General features: G+C 50.4%; 1 protein-coding gene across 1 annotated transcript in view; it reads right to left on the bottom strand.

The window, feature by feature from the left end:
* MEOX1 (mesenchyme homeobox 1) overlaps nucleotides 1-13,382 on the bottom strand; it is a 22,070-nt gene extending 8,688 nt beyond the window's left edge. The window contains exons 1-2 of the mRNA XM_017892817.1: nucleotides 13,320-13,382; nucleotides 12,525-13,018 (exon numbers count right to left, since the gene is read on the bottom strand). Coding sequence (XP_017748306.1) covers nucleotides 12,525-12,993 — 469 coding nt within the window. The 5' untranslated portion in view covers nucleotides 12,994-13,018; nucleotides 13,320-13,382. The remainder of the gene's footprint in view (nucleotides 1-12,524; nucleotides 13,019-13,319) is intronic.
* Between the last annotated feature and the right edge of the window lie 1,002 nt (nucleotides 13,383-14,384).

Here is a 14,384-nt window from a genome sequence, read left to right as displayed (position 1 = left end):
AAAAAAAAAAAAAACAAAAAAAAAGAAGGAAAGTAACTCATCCTTCCCAGGATGGTCTGTTCCCAGGATAGTAGGATAGTACAGGTTTGTTAGGGAGCCTTCCTCGCCTCTGTGGGCCTCAGTTTCCCCATGTGTAGAAGTATGGCATTAGACTGGATTCTATTTCTGCCATGGAGCTGGTGTCAGAGTTCCTTCCCAGGACATAAGCCCTGATGCCCTACACTCCCTACTCTCTCTTCTGTTGGGAACCCCTAGCCTTGATGAAGTCTGAGGCTCTTCCAACTTCACATATTCTTGTCTCAGCTCCTAGTTCTTCCCTTCAGTCAGATCTGAGGTCTTACTGTATGCTCTGTCCCAAAGCCCTCCCCAGCCTTCCCGTGGCTCAACAATCAGGGCTCTGCTGGGCCGTTTCTCTCTCCCTGCCTCGAGCTGTGTGGAGGGAAGTTATATATGCAGAAGTGTAGGAGGACCTGTTGGTGAACCTGGGCCTTAGCACTCGTAGGTGAGTGAGGCACTGAGGAAGAGCTTTTGGACCTTGGGCAAGTCCTTTAGGTTCTTGGAGCTTCAATTTCCTCATTTGCAAAGCAAGAATAGCTACACCTGCTGTGCTTATCAGGCTGAGAAGTAACATGAGCTGGATAGCAGGCGTTAACACCTAGTGCAGTGCCTGGCATGTCACTGAAGCTCTGTTCACGAGAACCATCAGAAGGAGTTCTGTTGGAGATTATATCTGAGATGACTCATGGGCACAGTTAGAGCACTATGCTCCTTAAGGCACCACATCTCCAGACCTGTGTGAAAGGGTTATCTTTTAAATGTCTGGCCTTTCAACTGCTGCTGCTGCTGCTGCTTCCTTCTTCTTCTTCTTTTCTTTTCTTCTTCCTTCTTTCTTCTTCTTCTTCTTTCTTCGGTGAGTCTCACTCTGGTCACCCAGGCTGGAGTACAATGGCATGATCTCAGCTCATTGCAACTTCTACCTCCTGGGTTCAAGCGATTCTCCTGCCTCAGCCTCCAGAGTAGCTGGGATTATGGGCGCCCTCCACCACGCCAGGCTAATTTTTGTATTTTTAGTAGAGATGGAGTTTCGCCATGTTGGCCAGGCTGGTCTTGAACTCCTGACCTCAGGTGATCCACCCGCCTCAGCCTCCCAGAGGGCTGAGATGACAGGCATGAGCCACTGCACCTGGCCTAGGCCACTACTGCTGCAGCCTTCGGAGTCCCACGATTCCAGGCACAACACCTAGATGTGTCACATGGCAATTCACATCACTCCTCCCGCACTGCTTCTCCCTTGGGGGCCACAGCTGCCTCTTCCGGGATTGCGGAGGGAGGATGCTGGCCCTCAGTGGGCTGCCTCTGTGGTTAGGGAGGAACTGCCCTGCCCCAGCCCCTGCATGACCCTCACCCTCTGCTGGAGCAGGGCTGTGAGGGAACAGTCAACTGCCCAGAGAAATGCAAACAGTGTATGTGTGATTGCGGTTTCCACCATGAGCTTCCACACCCTCCAGGGCAAATTATTTCATACGTAGCTGCCACATTTTGCAGGCCTTCCTAAAGTGAGCAGACAGCTTTATCAGAGCTACGGGGAGGTTCAGACAGACCCAGTGGAACATGCCTTTCTGGAGTTCTGTACTCTACAGTCCAACTCTGAGGGCACCAATTTACATAAATTCATATCCAAACCAGACAGGAGGCCAAATGCCTCATATTCAAATAGCACTTTGCAGTTGACAAGGGATTTCTTTCCTCCAAAGAGAACTTCTTTTAGGCTTTCACAGATACTACAGAATCATAGAAAGTAGAGGTGGGAGGGACTTAGAGATGATCAATGTCACCTTTTCATTTTATAGGTGAGCCTGGAGAAGGTAAGGAACTCATGTAAGGACACACAGCAAGCTAGGGGCAGAATTGGGCCTAGAACCCAGATTTTCTTGATAGGAAGCTGTTTCCACCCTATTGGGCTGTCTCCTATTGTATCCTCTTAATTATTCCATTAGGTAGGTAAGGTACACATTAGCCCATTGAACATATGAGCAATTAAGACTCAGAGACTAAATGACTTGCCCAAGGCCCCTGAGACCAGTCTAGGGCTATAGCCTCATGTCACACTGCCCTCGGGGGAGGATGAGTATGGAAGCTGTGCCTATCCTAGGGACATTGTCTGGGTCTGCGTTCAGATCTGTCTCCCTGGGACTCCCCAGAGAGGGAAGAAGAAGGGAATATTTGGAGCATGATATCAGTAGGTGAAACCTTGGCAAATCCTCTGAAAATGGTGTCTGTAGCTTCCTGCGCTGTCACAGCATAGACACTTTGATGTCCTCGTAAGCTCTCCTACTTTCAGCCTCAGAAGGAGCAGTCAAAGCCCATGGAAATAGACAAGACTTGGATGGAGCCAGCCCAAGACTGGTTGGATGTTCACATCCAGGATCTCCCTGGCTTCCTGGGGTTGGCCTGACTTTCTCACTGAGCCCTGCCCCACCCCCGTGTCCAGGCCCTTTTCCTCTGCTGTAGGTGCCTAAAGAGACATGGGCAGGGCTTCCAGCCTCTCTGAGGAGCCCAGGAGTGGGGCCAGGGAATTCAGGGAATGTTTCATGGGAGAGAGGCAGGTTCTTCTGGAATGAAAATGCCTAATGCTGGCCGGGCGCGGTGGCTCACTCCTGTAATCTCAGCACTTTGGGAGGCTGAGGCGGATGGATCATGAAGTCAGGAGATCGAGACCATCCTGGCTAATACGGTGAAACCCTGTCTCCCCTAAAAATACAAAAAACTTGCCAGGCGTGGTGGCGGGTGCCTGTAGTCCCAGCTACTCGGGAGGGTGAGGCAGGAGAATGGCATGAACCCAGGAGGCAGAGCTTGCAGTGAGCCAAGATCGCACCACTGCACTCCAGCCTGGGTGACAGAGCGAGACTCCGTCAAAAAAAGAAAAAAAAAAAAAAAAAACCCTGGTGCTGTAGTCTTTGCTGAGAGTCCCAGGTGGGGTGGGTTGGTGAGGGTTTCAAGAGCGGATGGGGAGGTTTCAAGAGGGGATGGGGAGAGGCATTGGTAGTTCTGGGTTTTGTTTATAAGTTCCATATGTCACCCTCAGCTGTCACCAAAGGAAGCGTGGGCTTGAGACCCAGGCCCACTGCTCACACTGTTCCTCTACCTTTGCATGCAAAAAACAAACAAAAAAAAACTTGAAAAGGATGGCGGTGGGTCCTGGCCAGAGGCCAGGGAACCAAACTGGGTGAGAAGCCCAAGTTATGGGCAGAGAGGGAGTTGGGGAAAAGGGCCAGTTCTGGAGGTCTGCAGGGGCTGTGAGTCCTGCCTCTCAGGCAGAAAGGATTCTCTGCCTCTGAATTACCCCCGCTCCCTGGGCCCAAGTGCCCCTGATTTATTTAAGCCAGAGAAATAGGTGAGTGGGCAGGACTCCTGAGTCCCTAGCATGGGAGGGTGGCGGAGCAGAGCTGAGGCAACTCCTGGGCTGACCTGCTTACAGCTCACGGGCTCATTGGACCTTTCCCTCTTCGATATTGGTCAGGATCCTGCTGCCTCAGCAGAAATGGACTTTCTCCAGAGCTTCCGACTGTACCTGATCAGGGGCCTGAGCAAGCCCAGGCCTGGGATTTGTGCTGGAGCCTCTGAGTTCAGATGGTGGCCAAGGCCTGAGTCCTGCTTTGGGCTCTGAGCTTTCTTTGCTTGTCAGAAGAGGAGGTCAGGAGCTCTAACCAGGAGGCCGGGGATGCCTCGAGGGATACTGGCTGAGTGTGGAATTGCTGTCTTCGCTCCCACGCTGGCCACTCTGGACCACAAGACTTCTTCCTCACTGGGGGTTCTGGGTATGGACTCGGGACAAGAGGGGCTGCTGCAGCTGTGCACCCCTCAAACCACACCCCACCCAGCACTGCCACAACCCTAGGCCAGTAGCATCATCAGTATCAGGCAGGCCCGGCTGACGGCAGGCGGCAAAGACTCCAGCAGAGCTCAGGACACTCTGGCCTGTCTTTGAGCGTGGGAAACCTGGTGCAGCCAGCTAGCATCAGGGGAGGACTTTAAAGAAAGAGGGGTGCTCATTTGCAGGTTTGGGAAAACTGGACCTAGGGGTTACCAAGTGTTGGCTGTGGACTCTGCATCTCTGATGTCATTTAGTCCCACAGCCACCCACCTTATGAAGCAGGTACTGCTATCCTCATTTCTCAGAGGAGACTGGGACTCAGGGAGGGTTAGGATTCACCCACGTCCACACAGCCAGGAAGTTGTGGATCAGGGACCTGAACCAGGCCTACCTGGTTAATGCACTTGACCTTAGTCTCTGACCACCCTTCCTCCTATTACTGTGCCGTGTGGCCCAGCAAGGGGGTGAGCGTGGGCAAGAGGTCACTTGTATGGGACTTGGCATCACTCTGGTGACCCAGGTGACACTTACTGGGGTTGTCCACTTATTTCATTCTCATCTCTACCATTGCATTCTTTTTTTTTTTTTTTTTTTTTGAGACGGAGTCTCACTCTGTCGCCCAGGCTGGAGTGCAGTAGCGTGATCTTGGCTCACTGCAAGCTCCGCCTCCCGGGTTTACTCCATTCTCCTGCTTCAGCCTCTTGAGTAGCTGGGACTACAGGCATGAGCCACCACACCCGGCTAATTTTTGTATTTTCAGTAGAGACAGGGTTTCACTATGTTGGCCAGGCGGGTCTCAAACTCCTGAAACTCAAGTGATCCACCCACCTCAGCTTCCCAAAGAGCTGGGATTACAGGCGTGAGCTACCGCACCCAGCCTCATTTGCCTCTTTTCTCCCTTCCTCTGTCAAGCAGCCCCCATCTTTAGGGATTCACTCCTAAAACTGCCTCCAAGTTTTGTTTTCTTTTTTTTTTTTTTTTTTTTTGAGATGGTGTCTGGCTCTGTCACCCAGGCTGGAGTGCAATGGCGCAATCCCGGCTCACTGCAACCTCCACCTCCCAGGTTCAAGTGATTCTCCTGCCTCAGCCTCCCAAGTAGCTGGGACTAACAGGCACATGCCACCACGCCCAGCTAATTTTTGTATTTTCAGTAGAGACAGGGTTTCACCATTTTGGCCAGGATGGTTTTGATCTCTTGAGCTCATGATCCTTCCACCTTGGCCTCCCAAAGTGCTGGGATTACAGGTGTGAGCCACTACGCCTGGCCAACTGCCTCCACTTTTTATGTCTGTACGTGTTGGTGTAAAATAGGAATTCAGGTATCTGCTTGTGGCCAGAAACAACTTCCTGTCTCAGTGGAAAATCTCTACCAGCTGACAGGACCCTGAGCTAGGAAAGCTCTGGGGTCGGGCACACATCTGAGGTGCTGCTTTCACTAAGGGGGTTTTCAACTGAAAGATCTGTGCCACAGCTTGAACCTTGTCCCTTGTTCCTGTCCTCATACAGTCCCTGTATGGACTGAATTGTGCTTCCCTCCCCAATCCTATGTTGAAGCCCTAACCCCAGTACCTTGGAGTGTATCTGTATTTGGACATAGGGCCTTTAAAGAGGGGATTAAGTTAAAATGAGACTGTTGGGGTGGGTCCCAATCCAATCTGCCTGATGTCCTTATAAGAAGAGGAGATTAGGGGCCCATACCTGTAATCCCAGCACTTTGGGAGGCCAAGGTGGGCAGATCTCCTAAGGTCAGGAGTTCGAGACCAGCCTGGCCAACATGGTCAAACCCCTCTCTACTAAAAATACAAAAATTAGCCAGGCATGGTGGTGCACGCCTGTAATCCCAGCTGCTTGGGAGGCTGTGGCAAGAGAATCGCTTGAACCCAGGAGGCAGACGTTGCAGTGAGCCGTGATCGTGCACCATTGCACTCCAGCTAGAGCGACAGCAAGACTCCGTCTCAAAAAAAAGAAAGGCCAGGTGCGGTGGCTCATGCCTGTAATCCCAGCACTTTGGCAGGCGGAGGCGGGCGGATCACGAGGTCAGGAGATCGAGACCATCCTGGCTAACACAGTGAAACCCCGTCTCTACTAAAATGCAAAAAATTAGCCAGGCATGGCGGCGGGTGCCTGTAGTCCCAGCTACTTGGGAGGCTGAGGCAGGAGAATGGCGTGAACCTGGGAGGCGGAGCTTGCAGTGAGCCGGGATCTCGCCACTGTACTCCAGCCTGGGCGACAGAGAGAGACTCCGTCTCAAAAAAAAAAAAAGAAAAGGAAAATTTAAAATATGGCCAGGTGTAATGGTTCACACCGGTAATTCTAGCACTTTGGGAGACTGAGGCAGGAGGATTGTTTGAAGCCAAGAGTTCAAGACCAATCTCGCCAATATAGCGAGACCCCGTCTCTATTTTTTGTATTAATAATAAATATTTTTTTGAAAAATTAAAAATATGATTACTACATGATGTAGCAATTTCCCTTCTGGGTATACACTCAAAAGAACTGAAAATACACTCTCCGGCCTGGCGTGGTAACTCACACCTGTAATCCCAGCACTTTGGGAGGCTAAGGTCAGCGGATCACGAGATCAGGAGATTAAGACCACCCTGGGTAACACGGTGAAACCCCGTCTCTACTAAAAACACAAAAAATTAGCCAGGCGTCGTGGCAGGCGCCTGTAGTCCCAGCTACCTGGGAGGCTGAGGCAGGAGAATCACTTGAACACGGGAGGCGGAGGTTGCAGTGAGCTGAGATCACGCCACTGCACTCCAGCCTGGGCAATAGAGCGAGACTCAGTCTCAAGAAAAGAAAGAGAAAGAAAATACACTCTCCAGGAGGTATTTGCACACTCATGTTCGTTGCAGCATTATTCACAGTTGCCAAGAGGTGGAAGCAACCTAAATGTTCATCAACAGATGAATGGATAAAGAAATTTGGTGGCCGAGCACGGTGGCTCACGCCTGTAATCCCAGCACTTTGGGAGGCTGAGGTGGGCAGATCAGGAGGTCACGAGATTGAGGCCATCCTGGCCAACATGGTGAAACCCCGTGTCTACTAAAAATACAAAAACTAGCTGGGCATGGTGGCATGCGCCTATAGTCCCAGCAACTCGGGAGGCTGAGGCAGGAGAATCACTTGAACACGGGAGGCAGAGGTTGCAGTGAGCTGAGATGGCACCACTGCACTGTCAACGTGGCAACAGAGTGAGACTCTGTTTCAAAAAGAAAGAAAGAAAGAAAAAGAAAGAAAGAAAGAAAGGAGGGAGGGAGGGAGGGAGGGAGGGAGGAATGAATTTGGTATATCCATACAATGGAATGTTATTGTCTTCAGAAAGGAGGAGGTCAGGCGTAGTGGCTCACACCTATAATTCCAACACTTTGGGAGGCCACGGTGGGAGGATTGCTAGAAGCCCAGAGTTGATCACCTGCCTGGGCAGCAATAGCAAGGCCCCATCTTTCTAAAAAAAAAAAGAAGAAAATCCTGTCACTTGCTACAACCTGGATGACACTTGAGAACATTATGCCACGTGAAATAAGCCAGTCACAAAAATGACAAATATTGCATTATTTCACTTATATAAGGTATCTGAAATAGTCAAACGCTTAGAAACAGAAAGCAGAATGGTGATTGCTAGGGGGTGGGGGAAGGGAAAAGGGGGGTTGTTTAATGGATATAGAGTTTCAGTTTTACAAGATTAAAAGTCCTAGAAATCGATTGCACAACTACTGTACTGTGTCACTTAAAAACTGTTAAGATGGTAACTTTTATGTTATGTATATTTGACCACGATTTTTTAAAAAGGAGATTTCAAATATAAGATGTCCCAGGTAAGAAACCTCAGAAGAGTTGCTTTATGAAACAACTGCAAGCTAAAGTGAGAAAATCAACACAGACTCTAGCAGATACTGGACTTTGAAACTTCTTAACTGTAGGTTTCTTTGATACCATGCTATATATAAGTGTGGCTATAAATATTTGAAAAGAAGGATAAAATATTATTGGAAGGGGTTGTTTTGAGCTGGTGATTTTTAAGTAGGATTTCAACAGGCATAAGTATGGGGAAGGGGAGGGTACTCTAAGCAAGGAGAAACCACCAGAGCACAGTCAGAGAGGGGGAAGAAAATGCAGGATATGTTTGCAAGGTCAGTCCCCTGGTGTGGCTTTGTGGCAAGGGTAGTGGAGGGGAACTGGGGTGGGGAGGTGGCCTGTAAAGCGGCATCAGGAGGGAAGAGGAGAGAGAGGCCTATTTGTGGAGTTTTATACCTTAGGCAAATTTGTGGTTGGGCAGGGGCAGGCAGAGAGCAGGTCTTGCAAAGAGAAATTGGGGCAGGACAGCTCTGGGAACACACGTGTTGGAGCTGAAGAAGGATGAGACAAATCACGTCTGATTAAAGGCACGTCTCAGCAGAGTGAGGACGTGAGAGCAGGAGGGAGCAGTGCTGACTTCTAGCACCACAGCTTTCCCAGGCGGGCTATCGGATTCACCTGTAGTCACTCTAATCACATGCAACCTTCCCTTGAACCCCATCAGGAAACTACCGCAAAATCCCTCATTCCCATAAATTAAAGACAACCACAGTAGCAAGGACAGTTTGGGGGAAAACAACAGTGGCCTCACAGCTGTCCCTGCCAGCAGGGGTCTTTAACCCCCATTGGCCTAGGGCTGGGAGTGGTTTGGGTAAGATAACACCACGCTTGTCTCCAGGGTGGGGAAGTGCCAAGGGCCAGGGACCCTGCTTTCTTTCTTTCTTTCTTTCTTTCTTTCTTTCCTTTCCTTCTTTCAGATGGAGTCCCGCTCTGTCACCCAAGCTGAATGAAGTGCAGTGGCATGATCTCTGCTCACTGCAACCTCCACCTCCTGAGTTCAAGCTATTCTCCTGCCTCAGCCTCCCAAGTAGCTGGGATTACAGGTGCCTGCCACCACGCCTGGCTAATTTTTTCTTTTTTTTTTTGTATTTTTAGTAGGAACAGGGTTTCACCATGTTGGCCAGGCCGGTCTTGAACTCCTGGCCTCAGGTGATCTGCCCAGCTCAGCCTCCCAAAGTGCTGGGATTTCAGGCGTGAGCCACTGTGTCGGGCCAACCCTTGCTTTCTTGATAATTTCTTTGAGTAGATCAGCTCCAGATTCCACTGGGAGTGAGCAGGGAGCAGTTGAAGAAGATGGCAGAGGAGGAAGGAAGAGCAGAGAACATTCCTTTTGCAACAAACTTTCCATTTCTGGGGGCTTCTCAGCCTCTCAATATGGGGTGCATTTGCCAGGCCCAACTCACCCCACAACCTCTCCAGCAGGTCTCTGAGCTCCATGCTCCTGATGATAACTGGACCAAAATGATTGCCAAAAGTTCCCTAGACTCAGGAATTTCTGAGACAGCATAATTGAAATATTCAATTCCACCATCCCCATAAATATAGAAATATTTGTCAGACCTTATCTTCTGAAGGCTGGTTCAGGAAATATGGGCCTAATACCATTCACAGCTGCTATTATTGAACTCTCACTATGTGCCAGGCACAGAGTTAATCTCATGGATCACTGCATCTAACCTTCACAGAGAGACTCTATAGACGGTGCTACTGCTATATTCCCATTTTACAGCTAGGGAAACAAAGGCTGGAAGAAGTTAAGAACTTTTCCAAAGTCATGCAGCCAAAAGTTGCCATGATGACACTGTAGCCTGTCTGTCTGGCCAGGAAGAACTATGGAAAATACGTTTCTGATCAATGATAGTTAACCTTCCAGGGACCACTCAGCCTGGACTTGGGGAGACCCAAATGCAAGGGCACTCCCAAACCCTCTGTAATCAAGAACAATAATATTTTAAGGCAGGCCGGGCTCGGTAGCTCATGCCTGTAACCCCAGCACTTTAAGAGGCTGAGGCGGGCTGATCACGAGGTCAGGAGTTCAAGACCATCCTGACCAACATGGTGAAACCCCGACTCTACTAAAAATGCAAAAATTAGCCGGGAGTGGTGGCACACGCATGTAATCCCAGCTACTCAGGAGGCTGAGGCAGGAGAATCGCTTGAACCCAGGAGGCAGAGGTTGCAATGAGCTGAGATTGTACCACTGCACTCCAGCCTGGGAGTTAGATTGAGACTCCATCTCAACAACAACAACAACAACAACAACAAAAAAATGTATTTTAAGGGAATATTTGTAAAAATCAAAATTAATGCCAAAAATTGATAATGAACAAAATATCACAATTTTAGAGAGAGGATCCAATTACAGACTCAGGATTGGTAGGGTTGGGTGGGGAGCTCTCTGTGGGTTTCCCTTTTCTGAGCTAAATTCCAAATTCCTGGAGTAGGTTGTGAGCCTTGGGTCGCTTTCCCCCTTCTTTGGGCTCTTATGAAGCTGATATTTCTTGCCTCCTTCCTCCCCTTCAGTTAAATTCCAAAGGAGGACTCAAGCATCTGAGCAATAAAGATTTCCATGCTGAATAGCGAGTTTGTCTGCAATCACAGAGGGATGAGTGAGAGTCAGCTCGCTGGGCCCTGCCTCACCTGCTGCTGGTGCTCCCGAGGGGACCCTTAGGGAAGCCCAGGGCCTCTGCGGATGGGAACCTCCCTCCACCAAAGTCTGACTCTGAAGTGTGCAGGCCATTCAGCAGAGGGTGTCCCTGTATTCCTGGGTGGCCAGCTGCTTAGCGTGAATGCTCTGTCTGCATTGCAGGGCCATCGGTCACTTGCCAAAAAGAGAGCTGGTGCATTTGGGTTTTGCTGAGACTCGGAATGCTGGAAGATTCTGCGTGAGCCCAGCAGGCTCTTGGCTTTGCTATCCCTTTTCAATGCCCTTGGCTCTCAGTTCCCTGGAAAGTGGCAGAGAGGAAGGAGCCACAGTGCTGGGTGCTGCCACCAAGGGGAAAGCTCTTCAACCCAGCTCAGAGTCAAGTCGCTGAGAGTTCCTTCTCATCCTTAGCACATTTCCTACCTGGGGTAGGATGAGTTAGTTTGCGGGATGGGGATCTAATTGGCTGGAGGTTTAAAGGGCCCCTCTATTTAGCAGCCGCAAGGGCTGCTAGGGTTCCTGTTACCCACTGTGAGCTCACTGAGGGGCTTCTTCAAGCAGGGAAACCAAACATCATTTCAAAATGAGGATTGCGTTTGAAATCTACTGAAGGGTGTGACGTCGGGGGCCTGAAGCCTGGGGTTTGAGCTCACTTCTAGGGTGACCCATTCTCCTGTTTGCCTGGGACCGTGGGGTTTCCCAGGACACAGGATTTTCAGTGCTAAAACTGGAAAAGTCCTGGGCAAATGGAGATGAGCTGCTCACTCTATTTTGACCCCATTCTTTCTGTGTTCTCACAAACTTTCAGTCTTTCATTTTGCAGATTGAGAGAATCGAGATACTAATAAAACCTGCTGTCTCTATCTCCCAAACCCGTGGGACTCAAAAGAGCTGACGTCGGTATCCCATGGCACCTTAAGCCTCCCCATCAGGGCACATCCCACTGCTGACACACCTCTGCCGACCTCTTCTTCCTCTCAGCTTGAGCGTTTTTGGGTAAGACCCCTTTATTCACCTAGAGCATTCCTGGGCTTGGCTAAGAGCAGAAACTTGGGAAAGCTGTGCTGATAAACAAAGCACAAAGCATTCCCACCTGTTGATTGGTGCCCTTCTTTTCTGGCCTGTCCTTCTTAGCCCCACGGGAAGGTCCTCTACAAGCTCCGACAGACAGGCGTGCCCCTGAGGGCAGCTGTCAGAAGGAAAATAGGGTAGTGTGGGCAGGAGGCTTGGGCACTGCCTTGTTCTGAACAAGGCCGGGACGAGGAACCAGACAAAAGGTGAACAGGCAGTGTGAGAAACCAGGGAGGGCTGGTGGGGAGGTGAGGAAACAGCAGGTCCCCACCCTGGGGAAGAGAAGGGTTTTAGCTGGAATCTTAACAAACAGGCCAAGCTCATCCTCCAGCCTCTGGGACTCCAGCACGGACTCCCTTGGCTGCCTGACTCTCTCGGAGGTTGCCCATCCCTCACAGCTCCTTGCGGGGCTGCGTTCCCGGGGACTCAGCCAGATCTCAGCATGCTACGTTGTCCCCTTGGCCTGGACATGGCCCAGCTCTGCAGGGTGATACCCCAAACCTCAGTCCTCCATCTCCCCCTCACCCGTGGACTCTCCTATCCAGCTGCAGGCCTGCTTCTCTGCCTCTAGGCTCCTGGACACATAGGGTCTTGGCTTTGGGTGGCCACCCAGGGTCCCAGCTTCAGTCTTAGCTCTCAGAGCCTTAATCTCAGCTGACTTCCCTGGTAAACGAGCCCTGTGGCTCTAGCACCAGTTGGGGCTGGCCAAAGCATGGTGGGGAGGAACATGACTCAATGGCAACCTGATTCAGGAAAGCCCCTCACCAGCCCTCGCCAGGCTGCACCCAGAGGATCCATTTCACGTGTCCTCCAAATCCTTGCTGATCCTGTTTTATTCTCTCACTGGGACACCCTTCCTGGGGCCCAGGAGTGCTGGGACACAGACACGGTCCCCATCACCAGAGAATCCTAGAACTCTCAGTGGAAGAAACCCCAAAGGTAACTGGTCCAGTCTCCTGCATTTGGATAGGCTAGACAGAAATTCATGGACAGAGCATCTAGGCACAGAGAGGGTGAGTAACTTCCCCAAGGTCACACAGTAAAGGAATGATCAGCTGCTCCTGAGCCACCTACCTGAACTCTCCTTTCTCCGCCTGGATGATTTCTTCTCTGTCTCATTGGCAGTGCTCCCAAACACCCCGTAGTCCTCGCCTGGGCCTCCTGTGGTGTCCAGCAGGCCCAGGCTGCTGGTCCCCGTTTCCTTGGAACCCCCTGCCAGGCCTGAGTTGGGCCTGCGCCGGGCCTCTGAGACAGGGAAGTGCCAGTTGGGGGACTGTGGGAAAGCGGGGTGCTGCTCAGTGAAGATGCGCTCCTCCTGAGGCAGGCTGTGTGGGGTGGCTGCCAGGCAGGAGGCTGAGAAGTCGGGGTACGCTGCCGTTGCTGTCGCCGGGAAGTCTGGTTTCTGGTGGAAGGAGAACGGGGTGGGCGGGTAGTGGGGTAGCCCTGAGGCCCCACTGCCTTCTGAGTGGGGGTTTCGAAGGCAGCCCCAGACAGGGGCTGGGGGCTGGAGGCTCCTCATGCAGCTGCTGGCCGCGGGATCCATCTGCTGTCCGCTGCACGCCTCGGTCCTTTCAAAGATTTGATACTTTTATGTTCAAATTTTAAAACTCAAAAGAAAAAAAATTAAATAGGAGGGAAAATGTTCAACAGAAAATTTACCCCAGGAACCAAAAAAAAAAAAAAAAAAAAAACCTAAAGTCTTTCCTTAAAGTACACACATATGTGGCCAGCTACTCCTATGTGTGTGTACACACCTATGTTGGGCTTGCTCCTGCCCCTCCAATGCACCAGCCTGCCTACTGGGGTCCCCTGTACGTGTATTTGTCGCCAGTGACACTAAACATTTTCACTGTCCCAACCCAGACGCACCAGCTGAGGAGGAGCTCGTCCTGGAGCCCAGAGCAAATGCCTGCAGAGGGCTGGACCAGGGCTGCTGGGACACACTTTTAAATCCTGCGGTGGGGAGAGAGTGACAAATTTCTGAAGTGAAATGTGAGAGAGGAGAGGGAGGGGTTAACCCGCACACACAAGATCCCCTCCAACCAAAACCCTAGCAGGCAACTATTAATCATCAGAAACCTTATATGCACATCTAATGGGATTTGCAGATGGAGACTTTTAAAGAAACATTGTCTGTATTTTTTTTTTTTTATTTTAAGGAAAGAGAGCAGCACTCACACACACACACACACACACACACACACACACCATCTTTAATGTGCCTCCTGTAACACTATGAAGTTATTTTTATTGCACTGTTAACAAAATTCCCCAAGTCTTGGATTTAGAAAAAGCCTTAAGTCAGATCCAGAATCCATCAAATGCCAAATTCCAGGGAGTGAAGTGAGGAATAAAAGCAAGAGACAAGCTTGGTGATTGCATTTGATTTAAAGGCCCTTCTACTGCTGCCTGCGAAAAAGGAAGGTGGATTAAAAGAAATCTTTTTTGCAAGTCTCAGCGGCCCACTATGGTCTGTAGTATGAAGAAAGGCACACTCTAGAAAAAAAGAATTTCTCTCTGCCCAGAGTGACATTCTCACTTTCTCAGTAACTTAAAAAAACAATCAGATTCTTCCTTCCGCTCTTTAACCTCCAACTTACATGCCAATTAGCCACAGTCTTCTCTAGAGAGGTTTCAAGTCATTTTTCTTCACAGCAATGGCAAGGCTCTTCAATAAGGTCCTTGAAGTTTCTTCGGGTCTCCTCCCACCTGCTCCCTGCCCCCTTCACCTCCACCCACCTGCTTCCCTTTCTCAACCCCTAGAGGCGGAGGCTTCCGAGGAATTTGGGGCAGAGAAATAGGAATCACGGGCTCCTCATTCCCCAAAGGAACCTCTTTGGCAAGCAGGCACGTGGGTCTCCGGGCTGGTGCACATCACAGGGCAGCCAGCCCAAGTGCCATCTCGATGTCCAATCAGTCTTCCTCATGGCTGCG

The sequence above is a fragment of the Rhinopithecus bieti genome, unplaced genomic scaffold (genome assembly GCF_001698545.2).
Source record: "Rhinopithecus bieti isolate Rb0 unplaced genomic scaffold, ASM169854v2 scaffold_23529, whole genome shotgun sequence".
NCBI classification, from domain to species: domain Eukaryota; kingdom Metazoa; phylum Chordata; class Mammalia; order Primates; family Cercopithecidae; genus Rhinopithecus; species Rhinopithecus bieti.
The sequence above is the reverse complement of the archived record's forward strand: the minus strand, read 5'-3'. Positions and strand labels throughout refer to the sequence as shown.